The sequence below is a fragment of the Myotis yumanensis genome, unplaced genomic scaffold (genome assembly GCF_028538775.1).
Source record: "Myotis yumanensis isolate MYYU_CA2020_CCGP unplaced genomic scaffold, mMyoYum1.0.hap1 SCAF_14, whole genome shotgun sequence".
NCBI lineage: Eukaryota > Metazoa > Chordata > Mammalia > Chiroptera > Vespertilionidae > Myotis > Myotis yumanensis.
In genome coordinates, this window is record NW_027223765.1 from 52099810 (window position 1) to 52120465 (window position 20656).

General features: G+C 56.8%; 1 protein-coding gene across 1 annotated transcript in view; it reads right to left on the minus strand.

Moving 5' to 3' along the window:
* Window positions 1–20656, minus strand: part of LRIG1 (leucine rich repeats and immunoglobulin like domains 1) — a 105010-nt gene that overhangs the window by 28332 nt on the left and 56022 nt on the right. The window contains exons 4-5 of the mRNA XM_070390968.1: window positions 5405–5542; window positions 591–734 (exon numbers count right to left, since the gene is read on the minus strand). Coding sequence (XP_070247069.1) covers window positions 591–734; window positions 5405–5542 — 282 coding nt within the window. The remainder of the gene's footprint in view (window positions 1–590; window positions 735–5404; window positions 5543–20656) is intronic.

Genomic DNA, 20656 nt, shown 5'->3' on the forward strand with positions numbered 1-20656 from the left:
ACGGAACAAATACTCCATCGGGTTCAGAAAAGAGGTTTTCTCGACTCCAAACTCTGGGCCATTCCCAGAGGCTACTGGGCCTAGGTCATCAAACACTGAACAAAGAGATCCTCTCTCCAGAAAAAATCAATCAATCAACAAACTAGGTGAAGACGATGGCCTCTCTCTTGCTCAGGACTCCCTCCAGCTACACTAGCTTCCTCTCACACTGCCGCGCACTGGGCACCACGAGGCCCGGGGCACAGACTGTACAGGCCCTTTAAAAAGGCAGAACCTCCACGACCAGTCAGGAGCCCACGCGGCCTGAGCTCCGCCAGCACGGCTAGCGAGCAGTCCTCCTCCTTGCACTCTGGAGCGTGGCAACAGGCCGCACCCTCCGTCCTCAGTGGGTCTCAGCAGCCGGAGAGCCGCAGGCACCAGACCAGCGCCTCGTCTGCTCTGATTGGGTGTCGCCCCTGGGTCACTGTGGGTCATTCACGCAAGGCTTGGCCGGGAGCGATGAAGGAGCTGCATTTGGCACGGGGTCCTCGGGGAGGTCTGGCCCCACCAGGCTTGGTGACCTGAATGAACATGCGGGTTTCCACACTCACAGCTGTGTCAGCCTCGGCAGCTTGAACGCTTTCACAGGAAGCTGGGTGATCCTGTTCCTGCTCAGGCGAAGCGTCAGCAGCGACCGTGACAGACCATCAAACGCTCCGGACTCTAGGGTGCCGATCCGGTTGCTTGCCAGGTTGCTGGAATGATCCGGGAGAGAAAATACAGTGGTCAGCAGGAGGCCTTCCTCGTTCTGTTGCAGACACCAGACCCGCCAACTTGGGAAAATAAGCCACCACCCCAGAGACACGGGTGTCCAGAGACACTGACACCCGTGCACTCCCCACGGGACAGCCAGGTGAGGAGGGGCAGTACCACCCACGGGACAGCCAGGTGAGGAGGGGGCAGCTCTCCCCACGGGACAGCCAGGTGAGGAGGGGCAGCTCTCCCCACGGGACAGCCAGGTGAGGAGGGGGCAGCTCTCCCCACGGGACAGCCAGGTGAGGAGGGGCAGCTCTCCCCATGGGACAGCCAGGTGAGGAGGGGCAGCTCTCCCCACGGGACAGCCAGGTGAGGAGGGGCAGCTTTCCCCACGGGACAGCCAGGTGAGGAGGGGGCAGTACCACCCATGGGACAGCCAGGTGAGGAAGGGGCAGCTCTCCCCATGGGACAGCCAGGTGAGGAGGGGCAGCTCTCCCCACGGGACAGCCAGGTGAGGAGGGGGCAGTACCACCCATGGGACAGCCAGGTGAGGAGGGGCAGCTCTCCCCACGGGACAGCCAGGTGAGGAGGGGCAGCTCTCCCCACGGGACAGCCAGGTGAGGAGGGGGCAGTACCACCCATGGGACAGCCAGGTGAGGAGGGCGCAGCTCTCCCCAGGGGACAGCCAGGTGAGGAGGGGGCAGTACCACCCATGGGACAGCCAGGTGTGGAGGGGGCAGCTCTCCCCACGGGACAGCCAGGTGAGGAGGGGCAGCTCTCCCCATGGGACAGCCAGGTGAGGAGGGGCAGCTCTCCCCACGGGACAGCCAGGTGAGGAGGGGGCAGTACCACCCATGGGACAGCCAGGTGAGGAGGGGGCAGCTCTCCCCAGGGGACAGCCAGGTGAGGAGGGGGCAGTACCACCCATGGGACAGCCAGGTGAGGAGGGGCAGCTCTCCCCACGGGACAGCCAGGTGAGGAGGGGGCAGTACCACCCATGGGACAGCCAGGTGAGGAGGGGCAGCTCTCCCCATGGGACAGCCAGGTGAGGAGGGGGCAGCTCTCCCCACGGCACAGCCAGGTGAGGAGGGCGCAGCACCACCCATGGGACAGCCAGGTGAGGAAGGGGCAGCTCTCCCCATGGGACAGCCAGGTGAGGAGGGGCAGCTCTCCCCACGGGACAGCCAGGTGAGGAGGGGGCAGCTCTCCCCACGGCACAGCCAGGTGAGGAGGGCGCAGCACCACCCATGGGACAGCCAGGTGAGGAAGGGGCAGCTCTCCCCATGGGACAGCCAGGTGAGGAGGGGCAGCTCTCCCCACGGGACAGCCAGGTGAGGAGGGGGCAGTACCACCCATGGGACAGCCAGGTGAGGAGGGGCAGCTCTCCCCACGGGACAGCCAGGTGAGGAGGGGCAGCTCTCCCCATGGGACAGCCAGGTGAGGAGGGGGCAGTACCACCCATGGGACAGCCAGGTGAGGAAGGGGCAGCTCTCCCCATGGGACAGCCAGGTGAGGAGGGGGCAGCACCACCCATGGGACAGCCAGGTGAGGAAGGGGCAGCTCTCCCCATGGGACAGCCAGGTGAGGAGGGGCAGCTCTCCCCACGGGACAGCCAGGTGAGGAGGGGGCAGTACCACCCATGGGACAGCCAGGTGAGGAGGGGCAGCTCTCCCCCCGGGACAGCCAGGTGAGGAGGGGCAGCTCTCCCCATGGGACAGCCAGGTGAGGAGGGGGCAGTACCACCCATGGGACAGCCAGGTGAGGAAGGGGCAGCTCTCCCCCCGGGACAGCCAGGTGAGGAGGGGCAGCTCTCCCCATGGGACAGCCAGGTGAGGAGGGCGCAGCACCACCCATGGGACAGCCAGGTGAGGAAGGGGCAGCTCTCCCCATGGCACAGCCAGGTGAGGAGGGGGCAGCACCACCCATGGGACAGCCAGGTGAGGAAGGGGCAGCTCTCCCCATGGGACAGCCAGGTGAGGAGGGGCAGCTCTCCCCACGGGACAGCCAGGTGAGGAGGGGGCAGCTCTCCCCACGGCACAGCCAGGTGAGGAGGGGGCAGCACCACCCATGGGACAGCCAGGTGAGGAAGGGGCAGCTCTCCCCATGGGACAGCCAGGTGAGGAGGGGCAGCTCTCCCCACGGGACAGCCAGGTGAGGAGGGGGCAGCTCTCCCCATGGGACAGCCAGGTGAGGAGGGGCAGCTCTCCCCACGGGACAGCCAGGTGAGGAGGGGGCAGTACCACCCATGGGACAGCCAGGTGAGGAGGGGGCAGCTCTCCCCAGGGGACAGCCAGGTGAGGAGGGGGCAGTACCACCCATGGGACAGCCAGGTGAGGAGGGGGCAGCTCTCCCCAGGGGACAGCCAGGTGAGGAGGGGGCAGTACCACCCATGGGACAGCCAGGTGAGGAGGGGGCAGCTCTCCCCACGGGACAGCCAGGTGAGGAGGGGCAGCTCTCCCCATGGGACAGCCAGGTGAGGAGGGGCAGCTCTCCCCACGGGACAGCCAGGTGAGGAGGGGGCAGTACCACCCATGGGACAGCCAGGTGAGGAGGGGGCAGCTCTCCCCAGGGGACAGCCAGGTGAGGAGGGGGCAGTACCACCCATGGGACAGCCAGGTGAGGAGGGGGCAGCTCTCCCCACGGGACAGCCAGGTGAGGAGGGGCAGCTCTCCCCATGGGACAGCCAGGTGAGGAGGGGGCAGTACCACCCATGGGACAGCCAAGTGAGGAGGGGGCAGTACCACCCATGGGACAGCCAGGTGAGGAGGGGGCAGTACCACCCATGGGACAGCCAGGTGAGGAGGGGCAGCTCTCCCCACGGGACAGCCAGGTGAGGAGGGGCAGCTCTCCCCATGGGACAGCCAGGTGAGGAGGGGGCAGCACCACCCATGCAGGACGGAGCTGTGTCCGCCTGCAGCACATGCACCGAGGCCAGTGGGTGACGCCAGGAGGGAGGAAATCAGCACCTCCACAACCGGCACCCCCTGCCCCAGCCCTGCTGGGTGCTGCCACCTCCAGGGCCACCTGCAGGATTCCTCCTCAGCACCCATAACCCAAGGTGAGGGTCAGGGTTGGTGAGAGAAGCCCTAGGAAGCAGAAAGCACTGGGAGGCAAGGCCCAAGTGGATGTCATCGTTTGGGGAGACAGCCTTTAATGTTGAAGTGGGTCTCACTGTACGGCTTACGTAATAAAGGTGCACAAACCCGTTCGTGGCAGCGATTTTAAATCTAAGACACACTCCAGGTAGAGACTGGCACAGAATCCCTTCAGAACACACGCCTCACAGCAATGGGCCCCACTGCCAGGATTCCGCGTGTAAGGACACCTGCCCTCCCAGCGCACGCAGCCCACAGCCCGCCTCTGTGGTCCCACTGTGTGCACTGACAGAGCAAGAAGAGATGAGAAGGGACAGAAAAGGGGGGAACACTGATGTCCCATGAGATGCTACCACTACCTCTCCTATTCCCCAAACAAATTCGGGTTTTGGTGGCTTAAGCAGAAGGAGAAGCTCCGAGAGAACTTTCTACAGGGAGGGAGGGAACAGGCATCTTCCATCGCCCCACCAGGCAGCAGCCAGGACAGGGCACATGAGGGTCTTTTGCAAATGGGGCTGGACCGCTTGTTCCCAACACTCCAGGTGAGAGGACAGTCTGGGTGATAAAGACACACTGGCCACTGTGTGCAAACAGAAAGCGCCCCCTGCTCTCAGGCACAGGGAGAAGGGCACTTCCATTCAGCTCAGCAGGTGGTGGTTTCCTGGTTCCATGCAAGGAAGTGCCAGGTGGGGGCACAGCTCTGCAGAGCCCGCCCGGGCCTGGGCTCTGCCAGCCTGGCCTCTGAAGGCCCCGGGCTCCCGTTCCCAGTCCAGGGCCTCAGTGCAGCCTGAGAGAAACCTCTCCGATCCCTGCGGGCCCTGGAACACGCTCGTGCTGAGCCGTGGCCGCCAAGCAGATGGGTCACCGTGGCCCCATCCAGCCTTGCGGACGGTCTCCAGGGAGTCAGGACAGAGTCGGGCGAGAGTGAACTCACACGTCATCAGAGTGTGTCTCCTCCGCCAGAGCCTTCAGTTTCTTCCCCAAAGCAGCCTTTCCCACCAACAGGCAGTGGGTTAAATAGGTTTTAACTTGCCTCCCAGCTGCCATCCGATGGGTATGAGAGAGCGCATTAAGATGGATAAAAGCAAAACAGACTGAAAGCAAAATCTAGAAGGTTCTGAGAACCACAGCACGGAGCACCTGCTCTCTCAAGTGCACCAAGTGCAAGTTTCAATAGTGCGTGACGCTAGACAGACATGGGGACAGGCCTGCCTCGCAGAGATCCCTGTCCTTCCTCGAGAGCTTGCGTCTCCTCTCGGCCTTCCTGGAGGCAGCCCCGTAAGCGGGAAAGAACAGGCTTTGTAGCCAAGACAGGCCTGTATCTGAGGCTCGCTTCTCCTCTCAGTGGTGAGTCTACTAAGCTCACCGGTACGCTCCCGGCCTCAGCTGCCTGTCCGTCTCTAATGCTCTACCATAGAGGACGCCCCCCTGGGCGCCCAGCCCTGGGCTCTGCAGAGGCCGCAGGAGGAGCTCTGTGCCCAGCCCCATGGCCTCGGCACGGCCACGGCTGAGAAGAGGAAGCGCCCTCCCTGCCACCAGCCCTGGTGCCCACCCGGCAGCGCAGGGGCACTTACAGCTCCTTTAAGGGTGGTCCCTGCAGGAAGCAGGCGCTGTGCACCTCCGTGAGGTTGTTCCAGCTCAGGTCCAGCACCTCCAGCACCAGGTAGGCCCTCAGCTGGCGCCCCTCCACGCTGCGGATCTTGTTGTGCTGCCTGAAACACACGGAGGACGTGACTCAAGAATGTCTTTCTGCACAGAAACAATTGTTTTCCCCACCACTTCGTTTAGACTCATTTTTTCCTGTTTTGCTCTCAAAAAATTACAAATGCAGTGACAGTCCAGGTGCCATCCCCTCTCCTCCCTCCCCTCGAGCTGTCACCAGCTGGGCGGGTGCTAGACAGAGCACCCCCGTCTGTCTGGGCAGGTGCCAGGCAGAGCACCCAAGTCAGTCCGAGTTCCAAGCCCAGGCTGCTCCCCCCAGGGCGAGAACACAAGGGGACACTTCAGACACGTGCAGAGCGCACAGCAGGACCAGAACCTGGGCTCGCCGATGCCCTCCCTCAGCGAGCACCCAGTGCGACCAGCCAGTTCCCAGTGCTTCCCATCTCGAACCTTTGGGCCCTCATCCAACCACACCAGGTACAGGGCTGCAGGCACTGAGCCCACAGCCAGTTAATCCATCTCAACACGTGGCTACACTCCTCACACTTTACCAATACCTACTATGTGCCAGGCGTGCAGACAGGCACAAGGGATTTAAAAAAAAAAAGACAAAATCTCCCCCAGGGAGACCAGGAACTCGGTGCTGGATCTGACGAGACTGAATCCCCTGACCTCTGCCGCTAGCCCTCGGTCACTTTGTTCCCGCTTCCATGCCTAGAAATGTGAGCTCAGCATCTCAACCTGGAGCACACGGCCCTGCGATGCACCTGCGGCTGCCACCTCAGACCGTGGGCCTTCCCTTGTTCTTCCCATCTGCCTCTGTGTTACCGCCACCACTCACCCGGCCCGTGACCCAACTCCCTCCTCATCCTAGGGACGCGGGTGATCCACCCTGACCCGCACGGAAGCACGCGGCAGACGTTAGCTAAGGATTCCGTGTTGCACCACCTCCAAGAAAGGCATCTTACCGCAGTGGCTTAAATGTACCTTTAATCCTGCTTGTGACAAAGCTACAGTCTAATCAACAAGCCAGTGTTTAAAAATCAGGAGAAAGACAACCCATGGTAAGCAAGGCTGGAGGGAGCGGCCCGTGCATGGGCCTGGCCCGGCCTCGCAGTCTCGTCACCGCAGCCTCATCGAAGTTCAGGTTCAGACACCAGCGTGGTGGGGGCAGCGCTGGCTCTGGGTCCCGGCGCCCCCCGGGCCAGCCTGGAGTCAGCAGTGTCAGGGTCTGCAGCCATCAGACATTCCCCAGCACACACAGTGAGCCAGGCGTTGCTTACCAAGTGGCATCTCTTTTAAACAAACACTTGCCCAAATCCATTCCAGCAGCGTGAACAAGGCCCTCTTCCCAGAAGCTCGGGGCCTCTCCCCCCTCCTTTGTTTTCTCACAACTCTCCCAGGCTCTGAACCCAAGAGCCTGCTTACAAGGCACAGCTCCACACACAGGGAGCCTCGAGAATGAAAGACGACTTTTCCCTTCACGCCCCCGCCTGCCCCCACAAAGCTCTTTCCTTTGAGTTCTTTATTACATTCTTAGTGAAGATAGTCTCTTCAGTTTTCTGACTCAAAAAGAAAAAGAAAGGGTAAAATAAAGTAAAAGGAGACCTTTATTATGTAAAGTATGGGAAACAGAGCAGGAAAAAGGCAGCCGTGCCCAGGAACTGTGGGAGCCAGGACGAGTCTGAAAAGACAGGAAGGGGCGCCAGGGCCTGAAGTGGAACAAAGAGGGGGGCTGCACACAGTGGAGGGGCCCCGGGCAGCAGCTGGAACCCCGCACTTCTCCCTGCCTCCTCTCCTCTGTCTCCTGCCTTGTCAGCCTGTTTACTCACTGAACCGCACGCCCTGCCCCGCGCCAGGCCGCTCTGCAGGAAGGCTCTGGGGTGCGGGCTCGCTGGGAGCTGGGAGAGCTCCTGAAGGCATAGCGAGGCGCCATGGAGATGAGAGGGTGAGGAGCCTGGGCGGTACAGAGGCAGGAAGGATGAGCCTGGGGCCCAGGGTGCTGGGGCCCAGCATGAGGGCAGGATGCCGATGCCGGGGAGACAGGGATGCAGCAGCGCAGAGCGGATGGGGTCCTGGAGCTGGCAGGGCAGGCGGGGCCGTGCCCGCAATATCTCCCGGGCCAGGCTGATGAGCAGGAATCCTGTCACAGGGCCAGGAGAGGGTGGCGGCAACACAGACATGAGATGGGAGAAAGGGACGGGCCCCCAGGAGATGGCAAGTGGAGGTGCGTGAATGGGACCCTGTGTGCTCTAGTCTGGAGACGTCAAGATGACCAGGGGAGCAGCTACAGGCTACACTGTGGTCTTTGCCCACTTACGTCTTGTCCCGGAGTGGCTGCATCTAGAATACAGACAGCCCTGCCCTCAACAGCACCACCCAGCAGCCTGATTAAAAAACTAGCAAAGAACCTAAATCGATGCTTCCACACAAAAGGTATACAAATGGCCAAGAGCACATGAAAAGATGATCAACATCACTGATTACTCGGGCTGTGGAGAAGCTGAAACCTGGTGCGACTGCTGAAGAAAATGGTGTGATGGGGCCTCAACAATCAAACTTAAAAATCACCATGTGACCCAATAGTCCGACTTCTGGGTATATATCCAAAAACCTGGAGGCGGATCTGAGAGGTATCTGACACTCACATTCCCAGCAGCATTCACAACAGTCAACAGGTGCAGCAACCCAGTATGCATGGACAGTGGTGGGTGGACGGGTGGAGAAGCACAGCGTGGTGTACATACCAGGGACTGTTGTCCCGCCTTGAGAGGCAAATTCTGACCCCTGCTTCCACGTGGATGAATCGTAAGGACGTTATGCTACGTGAAACGAGCCAGTCACAGAAAGACACCCTGTATGGTTCCACTCGCATTAGGTCTCGGAGCAGCACGCCGACTGGTGGCTGCCGGGGCCGGGGGGCAGGAATGGGGAGCTGGTCAATGGTGGGGGGCTCGTTTGCAAGATGGAGGGAGCTCTGGAGCTTTGCACACACGTGTGTACTGCACCGTACACTTAAAATGATTAAGATGGCAAATTTCTTATTACATACATTTTACCATGATTTAAAAACAAAACAAAGCAAAAAAACAAGTTAGTTCATACCTAAAACTCCAACAATGGCTTGTGTGTCTCCTTTTGGACCATGTCCTTACCATGTTCTCCAAGGCCCATGTGATGGCCACACCCCCACAGTGCTGCCTCACCTCCTACCTCCACCCCTGCAGGCACCACACGGCCTCAGACACGGCAGCAGGGTCCTGCCTCGGGACCTCTGCACTTACCTTTCCCACTGCTGACAAGCTCTTCCCTCGAAGACCCACAGGCCTCATGCCCTTACTTCTTCCACATTTTTTTAAATTCAAAGTTACCTTCTCAATGGGCTTCCCTGGCCACACAGTCTAAAACCACAAGCTCATGCAAGCTTCCCCCTCCTTTTCTCTCTCTCTTCCCCCCCCTCACTCTCTCTCACATACACACACACTCCTCTCTCTCTCTCTTTCTCTCTCTCTCTCTCACACACACACTTCTCTCACTCTCACGCTCTCTCTCTCTCTCACACACACACACACATATTCTCCACTTCTTCACCTACTTTCTTTATGCCTCTAGTTACCCTCGAAGACACCCAGAATTTTGCATATTTCTAGTTTAACACGTCTCCCAGCAGATGTGCCTCCATGAAAGCAGGTGTGTGTGTCTGTTTTGTCCACTACTCTCTAACCACGGGAACAATGTGGGGCACTCAACAGATGCTCAATTAATATTTGTTGAATGAACCACAAAGAAAGAACACGCGTGAACTCAGAGAGGCCAAGGCGGGGCACAATGTGGGGCTCACGAGCACTTAAGCAGAAGAGAATGATGCCAGCAGATGAGTTCAGTCAAGGAGCACGAAGGATGAAGAGAGCCTGCCAACGGTCTGGGGCAGCGCTGCCCAGATGCCAACCGCCCAGCCCACGGGGCTCCAGAGTTCCTCGGGCTGCGCACTGCTGCTCCCAGCTGCTGAGGACACACGTGCCATCTTCTCCCTTGCAGCTGGTCTCTCTACGCTCCAGGCTAGAGCCTGTATCGAACTCCTCCTGCACTCCTCGGGCTGAGGAAAGCGGAGCCCACAGCTCTGTGCTCCTGAAGAACTCCGCCTCCCTTCTCTCCCAGAGCAAGAAGCACACTGTGTTAGGCGTCTCGTGGACCCAGGTCCAGAGCTCTTCCTGGGCTGTAACATGGCACAGCTGAAGAACATGCCACAAGCCATACCTGCCGAAGTTCAAACCCCAGGCTCACCACCTGCAGGTGGGAGCCTCGGAGAGCCCGTCTGTACAGTGGGATGGAAGCTCCCACGCCCCCGGGGCTGCTCAATTAAACGTGCTCTCGTTTGTATCAGCCTCAGAGCCAGGCTCAGCCTCGTTTGTTGGAGGTGCTTTGGGAAAAGAATGAAGAAAAGTAATAAATGACTGGTCCCTGTCTATCCCTCTGCCACGTCTATGCAAGCAGGAGGCCCGACGCCTCTGAGGAGCGAAGGGCTGACGCAGTGCTCACTCTTAGCTGCACGCATGAAGCAAGCCTGTTCCAGCTGGCGAGTGTCAAACCAGCCACAGGACAAAGGGCTGCAAAGCAGATCCCAGACCAAAACTTCTGCAGGACTCGGGGTGGCTGACTCCTTCCTTCCCACTCCTGCAGCAAGACTCAGGCCCCACCCCAGACTCACCCACCAAACCCCACCCTGCCCACCAGAGGAGCAGGCCCCCCAGTATCCCCTCCACACCGCCAGCCACCTGGGTTAGACCCCCACCTCCTCCAGAGTGGATGGCTGTGAAGACGTGTTTGCTGCCCTGCTCAATCCGCATTCACTTTACAAAACTGGGCATGTGCAGCACAGGGGTCAGGCCGTCACTCCTGAACTAAACAGCTTAGCTCCAAAGAAGGTGCACACTCATCTCTCTAACCTCTGAATCCTTGTCCACGTTCTCATAACACCACTGGCCAATAACTGAATACCTGCGTGCAGCACGCCCGGGCCAACTCAGCGAACTCACGCGTGAGGTGGGTCCTAGTCTTATCCCCAGCCTCTCCGTTGGAGAAACAGGCTCAAAGGCTGCTGGAATTTTCCGGAGTCACAGCTGGAAAGTGAAGGAGCCAGCACGCAAGGCCAGGGCAGCAGGCCTAAAGCCCATCCGAGAGGCTTCCCCAGCCCCTAAACATTCCGAAAAGCTTGCCTAGATCTGAACGCCAGCTGACTGCTTCTCGGTCAACCCAGACTGGTCTGCACAACTGGCCTCCGCCAGGCCTCGCTCTGTGCCCGCCCCTGGCCTGCGTGAGCGGCAAGTCCGCAGGGGGCTCTGCGCAGTTCCTCGCAGCCGCCAGGCAGGTGAAGCTCCACAAAGCCGGGCCCACTGTGGCTGCATCTGCTGCCCTCATGGAAACGCTGGTGGGAAGCAGAGAACAGTCCCACCGAGACATGTCCTCACAGACCTGCATGTGAAGGGGGACAAAGTGATGTCCTAGGCCAGTGGTCGGCAAACTGCGGCTCGAGAGCCACATGCGGCTCTTTGGCCCCTTGAGTGTGGCTCTTCCTAAGCCTTAGGAGTACCCTAATTAAGTTAATAACAATGTACCTACCTATATAGTTTAAGTTTAAAAAATTTAGCTCTCAAAAGAAATTTCAATCATTGTACTGTTGATATTTGGCTCTGTTGACTAATCAGTTTGCCGACCACTGTCCTAGGATTACAAGAAAGAGAGGAAAGGGAAGGGAGGGAAGGAGAGGGGAGGGGAGGGGAGGGGAGGGAAGGAGAGGGGAGAGGAAGGGAGGGGAGGGGAGGGGAGAGAAAGGGAGGGGAGGGGAGGGGTGACCTCCGCCACAGGGGCCTGTGGCCAGGTCACATGGCCTTCACTCCGCCTCCTGCAGGTTTACCCTCGGGCTGCCCTCTGGAGGAGGAGAACTTAATGCAGCAGAATCTATTCAGCCAACACCTGTTCGTGGCTTCAAAAGTAAAATCTGTCTTCAAAGACTGAAGCTCTGGCCACTTGGCTACATTTTCTAGGCCGACGTTCAATTAGAAGGTAAGACAGGCAGAGGCATTTGAAACCAACTTTTAAAACTTTTTATCCTAAGTGATGTTCCACGGTGGTTCTGGGAAAGCCTGCTTTACACGGTATTCCCTTCGTGTGGAAAAGATCTCAGGTCACAGAAAACAGCCAGGAAGCAAGAGTGAGGGGACCAAAGGAGGCAGGGTCAGGGTCAAGTGGACTGTACTTGACTCCTGGAGTCAGCAGATGCAGCCCACAGTGGGCCCGGCTCAGTGGGTCACTGCGGTATCCATCCCAATTGCTCAACTCTAACGCTGGGGTATAAAAGTGCCACGGACAATACCTAAATGAGCGTGGATGTGTTCCAGGAAAACTTTATTTACAAAAACTAGATTTGGCCCCTGGACCACACTGTAGCAACCCGTTTGGACTCCTGGGGCAGGGACCTGGATTCCAATTCCAGGGCCAACGCAGCTTTGGACGTGTGTGTGAACCACTTTCTGCCTCTGGCTTGACCATCTGCAAAACAGGCCACACGCCTCCTATCACAGAGCACGCCGCACCCTCGTCCTCCCTGCAGCTTCCGTGTCCGACACCCAACCACACACTCCCCCTGGCGTCCCTTCCCCCTCGGGCAGTGAAGCGGATAGGAGTGTAGTCATTCCTGGGTCCATGCCTCTTCCTGGAAGAAGGCTGTTTTTATGTCAATCCACCTCCTCGTAAGATGACCCAGGCTCCGCACAGCCCTCGGCCCTGCTCGCTCAGGCTCTCCCACAGGCAGACACGGAGCCTGTGCACATCCCAACAGCGCAGCCTGCAGGCCACGCAGTCGTCAGCCCAACCACGGACTCTTAACAGAAACAACAGATCTTCCATGTTACCTCAACATCACACGTTTAAGACGTCTTCCTTAACAAATCCACACAATTCAAATGACAGCTCTTCCCCTGCGTGAACCTCTGGCTAAGAAAGGGTGTCACTCAATCTAGCCCTGAGATGAGCCACATTGTCACACCTGCCACCACTCCCTCCCGCTCCAATTCCCACTCCCCACCGTGAGCCTGGCCAGGGCACCCCTCCGCGCCCTGCTGCAGGCCCTCCCGGAGCCGCCTGGCTCTCACTACGTGGCACAGGGTCTCACCCGCTGCCAAGCAGGCTGCCCACAGTCTGACCTGAGCGAATGGGGGACGCACGCGTCCTAAGGCCACTGGGGCTACAGTGTCACCTTACACCCCGTGCATGGAGTCACACAATGTGAGACCATCTGTGACCCTGAAATTAGTGATTCTGCGTGAAACTCAGCGCAGGGCAGAGTGGCCCTGGTGCCTACCTAGGGTTTCTGTGCAACTACCAGTGCCGAAAGCTGTTCATCGTTTCAGAGCACATGAAGACGTGACTTCTCCTTCCTTAAAAGAGAAAGTCCTACCCAGCAGGCCACAAGGTCAGTGGGGCAGCGGTTCTGTCTGTCTGTACGTTTCTACTGAAGTATCACAGGCCAACTGAGAAGTGTGTAAATCGTAAGTAGAGACCATGCATTTTTACACAATGTTTGCCCCCATGTAACCACCTCCCAGATCAAGACACAGAACATGCACAACAGCCTGGCAGCCCCTCCTGTCATTTTCCTATTGCCCTTCCTAAGGGGACCGCTAATTTAACCACCAAGGATTATTTTGCCTACTTTGTACTTTACCTGTGTGGCATCGTCCACGTAAACTTCTGCACCTGCCTACTGTCATTCAGCATGTGTGTGAGATCCATCCACAAGGCTGCATTCGCAGTTACTTCTTCCTCACTGTTCTGTAGTATTTCTCGAGGGAATATACCGCAATTCGTTTTCATTTTACTCTGGATGGACGCTGAGTTAGTGCCAGGCTGGGTTACTGGAGAGCCACAGCTCTGCACACAGACATGCTCGCACTGCCCTGGTGCACGTGTGCACGCACTCTGGCGGCATGAACGTGCGGTGTGGCCTTGCTCCCCAGCCGCTGAGCAGCTGTGCGGCCAGAGCACACACTGGTCGTTTTCCTTTAAACCAATCCCCACAGTTGAAACGAGTCCGAAAGGACCTCTGATCCAAGTGCCATGTTTCATGCTACTTCATTCAGCCGCATTTTCTTCCTTCATTCCTCCCCACAGAGAGCATTAGGAACAAGCCTGGGCCACTGAGCAAGGCCAAGCTCAATCTAATCTTGTTCATTGTCAAACGGAATCATTTTACATAACTGGGGACCTAATGAGCAACAAAAAGGAAAAAATATATAATTAATAATTCTAAGTCCCAAGTTGGCAAACAGTAAGGTGCGCGTGCCCGACGGGAAGACCAGTGCCCATATGCACCTTGACGATGAAGGGAAGGTTTTAAAGGAAGAGCTTTCCTGGGCCAACCTGAAGGGAAGTGTCTCCTCCAAAGGACAGTTGAGTGTACTCTCACGAGCTTGCTGTACATTCATCTTCTTGAGAAAAGGAAAGCAAAACCATGTGTTCTATTGCACAAATCGACCATTTGCTCCAAGAAACCCGTGCCTCGCAGGACCAGCCCAGCCTGGGTTATTTGCTGGACAGGATGTGGGAATTGGAATGAGCAGGTCTCTCTCTCTCTCTCTCTCTCCCCTGTCCCCCACCCCCCCACCCCAATACACACACACACACACACACACACACACACACACACTGCTGGTGAATCACTGGCTCCCTGAGGAATTCTGGCAGATTCTCAGCCTGGCTGCAGATGACGGTCGGGATCTGTTTATTCAGGTGGAGATCGGATAAAAAAAACAACAGTGGCCCAGTGTCGGGATAAACAGCCTGCGCCAGGCGGGGTCAACCCCTCCAAAGTCAGGACAGAGCTGTGGCAACCACCCTCCCAGCCATTCACTTCCTTTAGCTCCCCCTCCCCTCAGGGTCTTCAATGAACCGCCCTGACTACCTCCTTGCAGAGGGAACGTGGCCTCACGGGCCCAGGCAGCTTGAGGCAGCAGACCCCGCTTGGCCCTCCCACCGCCGTCGGCCTAAGCAGGTCCATTCGCCCAAGACCCCGAGTGAAGACACCTGCGTGGGGAAGGCCGGCCCCAGGGCTCTGGAAGTCTAGAGTGACCCAACCTGGGAGTGGCTACAAGTCATCAGAGTCCAATCCAAGCCAGCAGCGTCTGCATTCCATCTTCAGATGCACAAACAACAAACAAAGCCAAAACCTCTTACAGAAGTGCACACGGTGAGTGAAGAAAGCCAATCAGAAAAGGCTGCTACTGTCTGACTCCAAATCAGTGCCATTCTGGAAGCGGCGGAACTAGGGGGGCAGGAAGAAGGCCAGTGACTGCCAGCGGCTTGGGGACGGAGAGGATGGAGAGCACAGGGATCTTCGGACAGTGACAGTATTCTGGGTGACACCCTGAGCGAGGGCACATGTCATTAAACATTGCGGAAGCCCACAGAATGTGCAACACAAACAGTGAACCCTAATGTAAACTGTGGGCTTTGTTAATGATAATGTGCTATTGGCCCATCAATTGTGACAAATGCACCCCCCCTAATGCAAAATGTTAGTAAGAGTGGAGCCTGGAGGAGGGATATGGGAAGTCTCTGTACTTTCCACTCTCTTTCTGTAAACCCCAAGCTGCTCTAAAAGTCTATTAAGTATAAACAGCCCGTGGGTGCCCCGCAGCTGACCTGGACTCCCCCGATTCCTCCTCAGTGACCGTCTGCAAGGCTGTGTCTGCTTGCTTGGCTCTGAGGGGAGGCAAGGAGGAGAGCCCACCCACCTAACCCCAATCTAGCGCACAGATCGCCCCAGACTCAGGGCTGAACTGCTGTTCCTGATAGCAGAGAAGGGAGGGCCAGGTGGAGGGAAGGCAGCCATCAGGAACAGGGGGCAGGAGAGCCCCTGATGGCCTGGCTCCACCCCCAGACACTGTCAGCAGGTGTGCGCACAGCCCTCCAGCAGGCGGCGTGAGGAAGCTGCAAGGGGCGGTTCTCCTCACTCTGCGCAGGCAGGTCAGGTGGCAGAGCCCCACCCACCGTGACAGGACAGCAGGCACCCTCTCTCCCAGCCTACACCTCTTGGGGGTGGGGCAGGGTCACCCAGGAATCCCAGGCCAACAGGCTGTCGTCAGGGCCAGTGGATTCTGCCCCTCGTAGACCTACCACCAGGACTTGAGTAAATGGAACCACCTCACCCAAAATTTCCCAGTGAAGCATAACCTCCTCCCCGGCCACCCTCACACGTCAGCCTTGGACTCAGGTGCTCAGAGTGTCCAGCACAGGCTCCAGCGAAGGCAGGACGCGGGCTGGTCGGTCCAGCTGACTGCCTCCCTCTCAGACGTAGGTGGGCAAAGGTAGGTAGGCTGAGGCCTCAAGTCTAACCTGTCACTGCCCACCAGCAGCCAGCTGGCTTAGCTCACAATACGAACACGGCTCTCCGACACAGTGTGATGGAGACGGGATTTCGCCCCTCGTGTGGCATGTTATTTTATGTGCTTATCAATTAGGTAAATAAGTTGAATAGTTATTTCACAAAGCAGTTAGCACAACCTTGGATACTGAACTGTGGGCCGGGATCCTTGTGTTCAGTCGCAAGGCGAGGGCTTCCCAGTGGGCACAGCCGAGGGGCCTGTCTTTCAGGGCTGTCCACAGGGTGGGCCCCGCACTCATTCACAGCAGGAACAGCTGGCTTCCAGAGGCTCCTGGGCCCCTGCACCCGCACAGCCAGTTCCAGGTGTGAGCACATCTGAGGCCTGCGCGGCTGGAGCCTAGAAGGGAGGCCGGGCCTCTGCAGCAGCCTGAAGTTTCAATGCCAGAGTCGGTGGCACGGGCCGTGGACCCTCCCAAGAAGCTCCAACTTGCCACCAAGGAAGCACATCCCTTCCCTCTTGGCAGAAACGGTAGCTGGAGTAGCAGGAGCCCTAACAGCAGGAACAGTGGTCTCACATCTAACATGTCACTGTGCACCAGCAGCCAGGCTCTGGCTCAGCTCACTGGTCCTTGTGACAGCCTGCGAGGAGGGCATCCTTATCATCCCATTTCACAGAGGGGCATGCCAAGGCCAGGCGGGCTAATGCAGCAGCAAGCAGCAGCTGGGACCCTTACCCCACACCTTGGGACGTGGAATGCCTCATCACGGAAGTGGCAGAAGAACCCCTGGGAGAGAGGGCTTCTCCGGACAGCACCCCCTACCCCCCGGCACACGCCCTCAGACGGTGCACAGCGGCTGCAGAGCTCAGCCAGACCGCCCGCCCCTACGCATATTTAAGATGACGGCGTGGTCTCCAAACAGGGGAGTGAGAGTGTCAGTGAGTACGACAGAACAGAGCTGGGCTTTCTCCAGGGAGCAGAGACTCTGTTCACCCCTTGCTGCCTACCAGCCAGAGAATGCACTGCCAACCCACACTCAGAGGTAAGGCCCGATCTGGGGTCACCCAGCTAACCTGGATGCAAGCCCAGGTACCCTGACTCTAGGCCAGTGATGGCGAACCTATGACACTCGAACTCATTTTTTTGGTTGATTTTTCTTTGTTAAATGGCATTTAAATATATAAAATAAATATCAAAAATATAAGTCTTTGTTTTACTATGGTTGCAAATATCAAAAAATTTCTATATGTGACACGGCACCAGAGTTAAGTTAGGGTTTTTCAAAATGCTAATACGCCGAGCTCAAAAGTTTCGCCATCACTGCTCTAGGCTGTGCCCTCTCTGGAAGGACAGAGACATAAGAACCTGTATCCGATGGCCACTGGCTATGAAGACAGAGACGAGAAGCGGGTGCAGGTGCCCCTGATATTCCCGGGGGGGGGAGGCACTGGCACACTCCCTGCACCTCCCAGGCCAGTTTCCCGGCAGCTCTGATGCCAGCAGAGGACAAAGCTGCTCGCACTTGGCTGCAGTCTCCCAGACAAGAGCCTCCCCCTCTGGGGAGAGATGCCACTGATGCGCCTTTAAAAATAAAACCGGGCCTGCTTCCTCCCCATCTGGAAGACTTCTGATCTCCTGATCACATGATTTAGGATATCTCTTAACCACGCAACTTCCCAAGCCTGCAGCACACGCTCGGGCTGCACTTTGGGAGCTGAGGACGTGTATGGTTGGGATTAAGCAGCTGGCCCTTTAATGGGTCCTTCTTATCCGTCCTGAAGAGGGTAGGACCTGCTGGCACATCCAAGTGGCCCATCTCCAGCACCCAGCCCACACCAGCGCCACGCCCTCCCCGCATCTTGTCCTTTCTGGGTTCCTAAGGATCCAACACTTGCTCTGTTTCTCAAAACCACAGGCTTCCATTTTTCTCTCTCGGTTTTGGATTTTAAAAAACACATCATCATGGGTCTAAGCATAAAATGTAAACTACAGACTTTCAGAAAAAACGAAGGAGAACCTCAGGGGCTCTACAGCGAGGCCCAGGTCTCAGACCTGACAGGCTTCACGAATTCAAAGCACCTCCTCTGTGGGAGATGCTGTAAGATAAAAGCAGCGGCCGACGAGGGAAGACACACTTTCAAATGACATGCCCAGCACAGAACAGGATCTAGAATACACAAAGAAAGAACTCTCAAAACGTACAAATCTGAACAATCCAATTAGGAAATGGGCAAAAGACATACACAGACATTTCATCAAAAAGAATATGGAGGAGAGGAGCGGGAAAAAAATGCAAGTCTTGGGAAAAAAAAAAAAGAATATGCAAATGGCAAGTAAGTGCATAAAAAGATGTTCCGCGTCACCAGCCACTAGGAAAAGCCAACTAAACCACAGCAGCATCACTGCACATCTCCCGGGAGGCCCAGAGCAAAACCCCGACCACGCCAGCGCGCCCAGGACGCCCCCGGTGCCAGTGGGAACCTGAGGCTGGGCAGCACGTGGAAATGTGTGGCCGTTTCTTAAAAAACTAAACACACAACTGCCATACAATGCAGCAACGGTACTCTAGGGCACTTATCCTAGAGAACTGGAAACTTACGTTCACACAAAAACACATACATGATCGCTCACAGCAGCGTTATTCCTAACAGCCAAAATCTGGAAACACCCCAGATGTCAACAGGCAAATGATTAAACCAAATGTGGTCTATACATACCACAATCCCAAAGCCAACCCTCCAACCAGTCCCAAAAGGCTACATGCTGTATGACTCCATTTATATAACATTCTTTAAAAGAAGAATAAGTGGAGAGCATGTTAGAGATTGCCAAGGAGCAGGCAGGGGAAGTGGGTGTGGCTAGGAAAAGGCTGCAGGAGGGCTCTGTAGGGGGGGCGGCGGGGGGGATGGTCTGCATCTTGAGTGTATCAACGTCAATATCCTGGTTATGAAAAGTTCTGCAAAGATGCTGCCCTTGTGGAAAGCTGGGTTAAGAGTGTACGGGGTGCCGAAACCGGTTTGGCTCAGTGGATAGAGCGTCGGCCTGCGGACTGAGAGGTCCCGGGTTCGATTCCGGTCAAGGGCATGTACCTGGGTTGCGGGCACATCCCCAGTGGGAGAAGTGCAGGTGGCAGCTGGTCGATGTTTCTAACTCTCTATCTCTCTCCCTTCCTCTCTGTAAAAAATCAATAAAATATATATATTTTTTAAAAAGAGTGTACGGGGGTCTCTGCATTATTTTTTATAATTGCATGTGAATCTATAGTTACCTCAAAATGAAAAGTTTAATTAAAACAACAAAGAAATCACAGTGGACTCAGATAAAGGACCTGGTGGGATTCACGTGGACTCAGCCAACCTGCTGCTTCATTTGGTTTCCAGCTTTCCCTTCAAACATGCAGACCCCTCCCTGGCCTCACCCCCACCCCCACCCCAGTGTGACTCAGTGCTGGGGCCAAGCACCAAACACTGCTGGGCTCTCCATCAAGGGGTGTGCAGGCCTTGTTAATTACTTCCCACCTTCAGGAAGTGAGAAAGGGGTTGCAGATAAAGCTTATTAGACGGGCGTGGCCCTGCCAGGTGTGTCAGGAGTCGCCATGCTGTTCTGTGCCCTGCACCCTGCACCAGCAGCACCTGGCCAGCAGGAGGGCTCGTGGGGCATCCAAGCATAGGCGGTCAGACACAGGTCAGCTTGCACTGCTGGGCACGAGGTTCCCAAAGCGCCGTCCCTGGAACACTAGCCATGGGCAGAGTTCCATGGGAAGGTTCTGCAACAGAGACTTAAATCCTCCCTGTGGGCCGTGTGGATGCCAAAGCAGGTCAGCCAAAGAAAGTGATAAGGACTCAATAAAGTACCTTTCCTCCTGCTCGGTTCTGCACTTGCTAAGCTTACATGACCACAGGCCCCCTTTTCACGAAGTAACTGTTAACATTGCACAGAACAAGAGCTCCAGGAGGCTCACTTTATGTGGGGACACCACGCTTCACCGATTATTAAAGGCTCTGACATGTCCTGTAACGAAGAAGGTTGCTCATCTGACCACATTTGAGAAGTAGTCAGAACAGGCTGGGCACAGTGAGGGAGCTGCAATGACTACTCATCTTCACTTCAAAGTGAAGTATTTCAATCAATACTTCTGCAAACCACCTGCTGGCCCCTCACAGGCGAGCAGAGGACCGCCCCCCCTCCCCCCCCGACTCCCCACTTCCGCCAAGGGAAGGGCTTAGAAAGCAGCTAGGAGGAAGCAGCAGGACAGGATTCAAACCTGGATAATGGGGCCCCAGGGCCTACACTCCTCCCCCTAAGCCACATGGGGCAGTTTCTACTGCTTTCTCTCCTATAAACACCTGCCCAACTTTTCAACAAATCAAGAAAACCAAGTCCCGTCTCTTGTCTGAAGAGCCATGCCCTCTAGGAGCCCCCAACAGACGATTTCTGCTATTACTTGTCCCAAGTCTGTCCACTCACCTTGACAATAAATGTCTAAAACTATCCAATACCTGCCCTGTACTCCACCATCACGTATCTTGGATGGACCCATTCATTTAGTGAATTTATTTATTCATTCAAACATGTATGGGATGTCTGTCATGTGCAGCTGCTGTAAGAAAAAGCAAACTTGACTGCAGTGAGCTCGTTCCCCTCACCCCACCCCCAATGCCCCAAAACACACACTCGAGTCAAGGAGACAGGGAAAGACAGATGTGATGGGCACGTGCACAGATGGGGACAATGCTGTGGGGGAAGCAGGTGACGAGGACAGCCAACCACACCAAGGCAGCAGC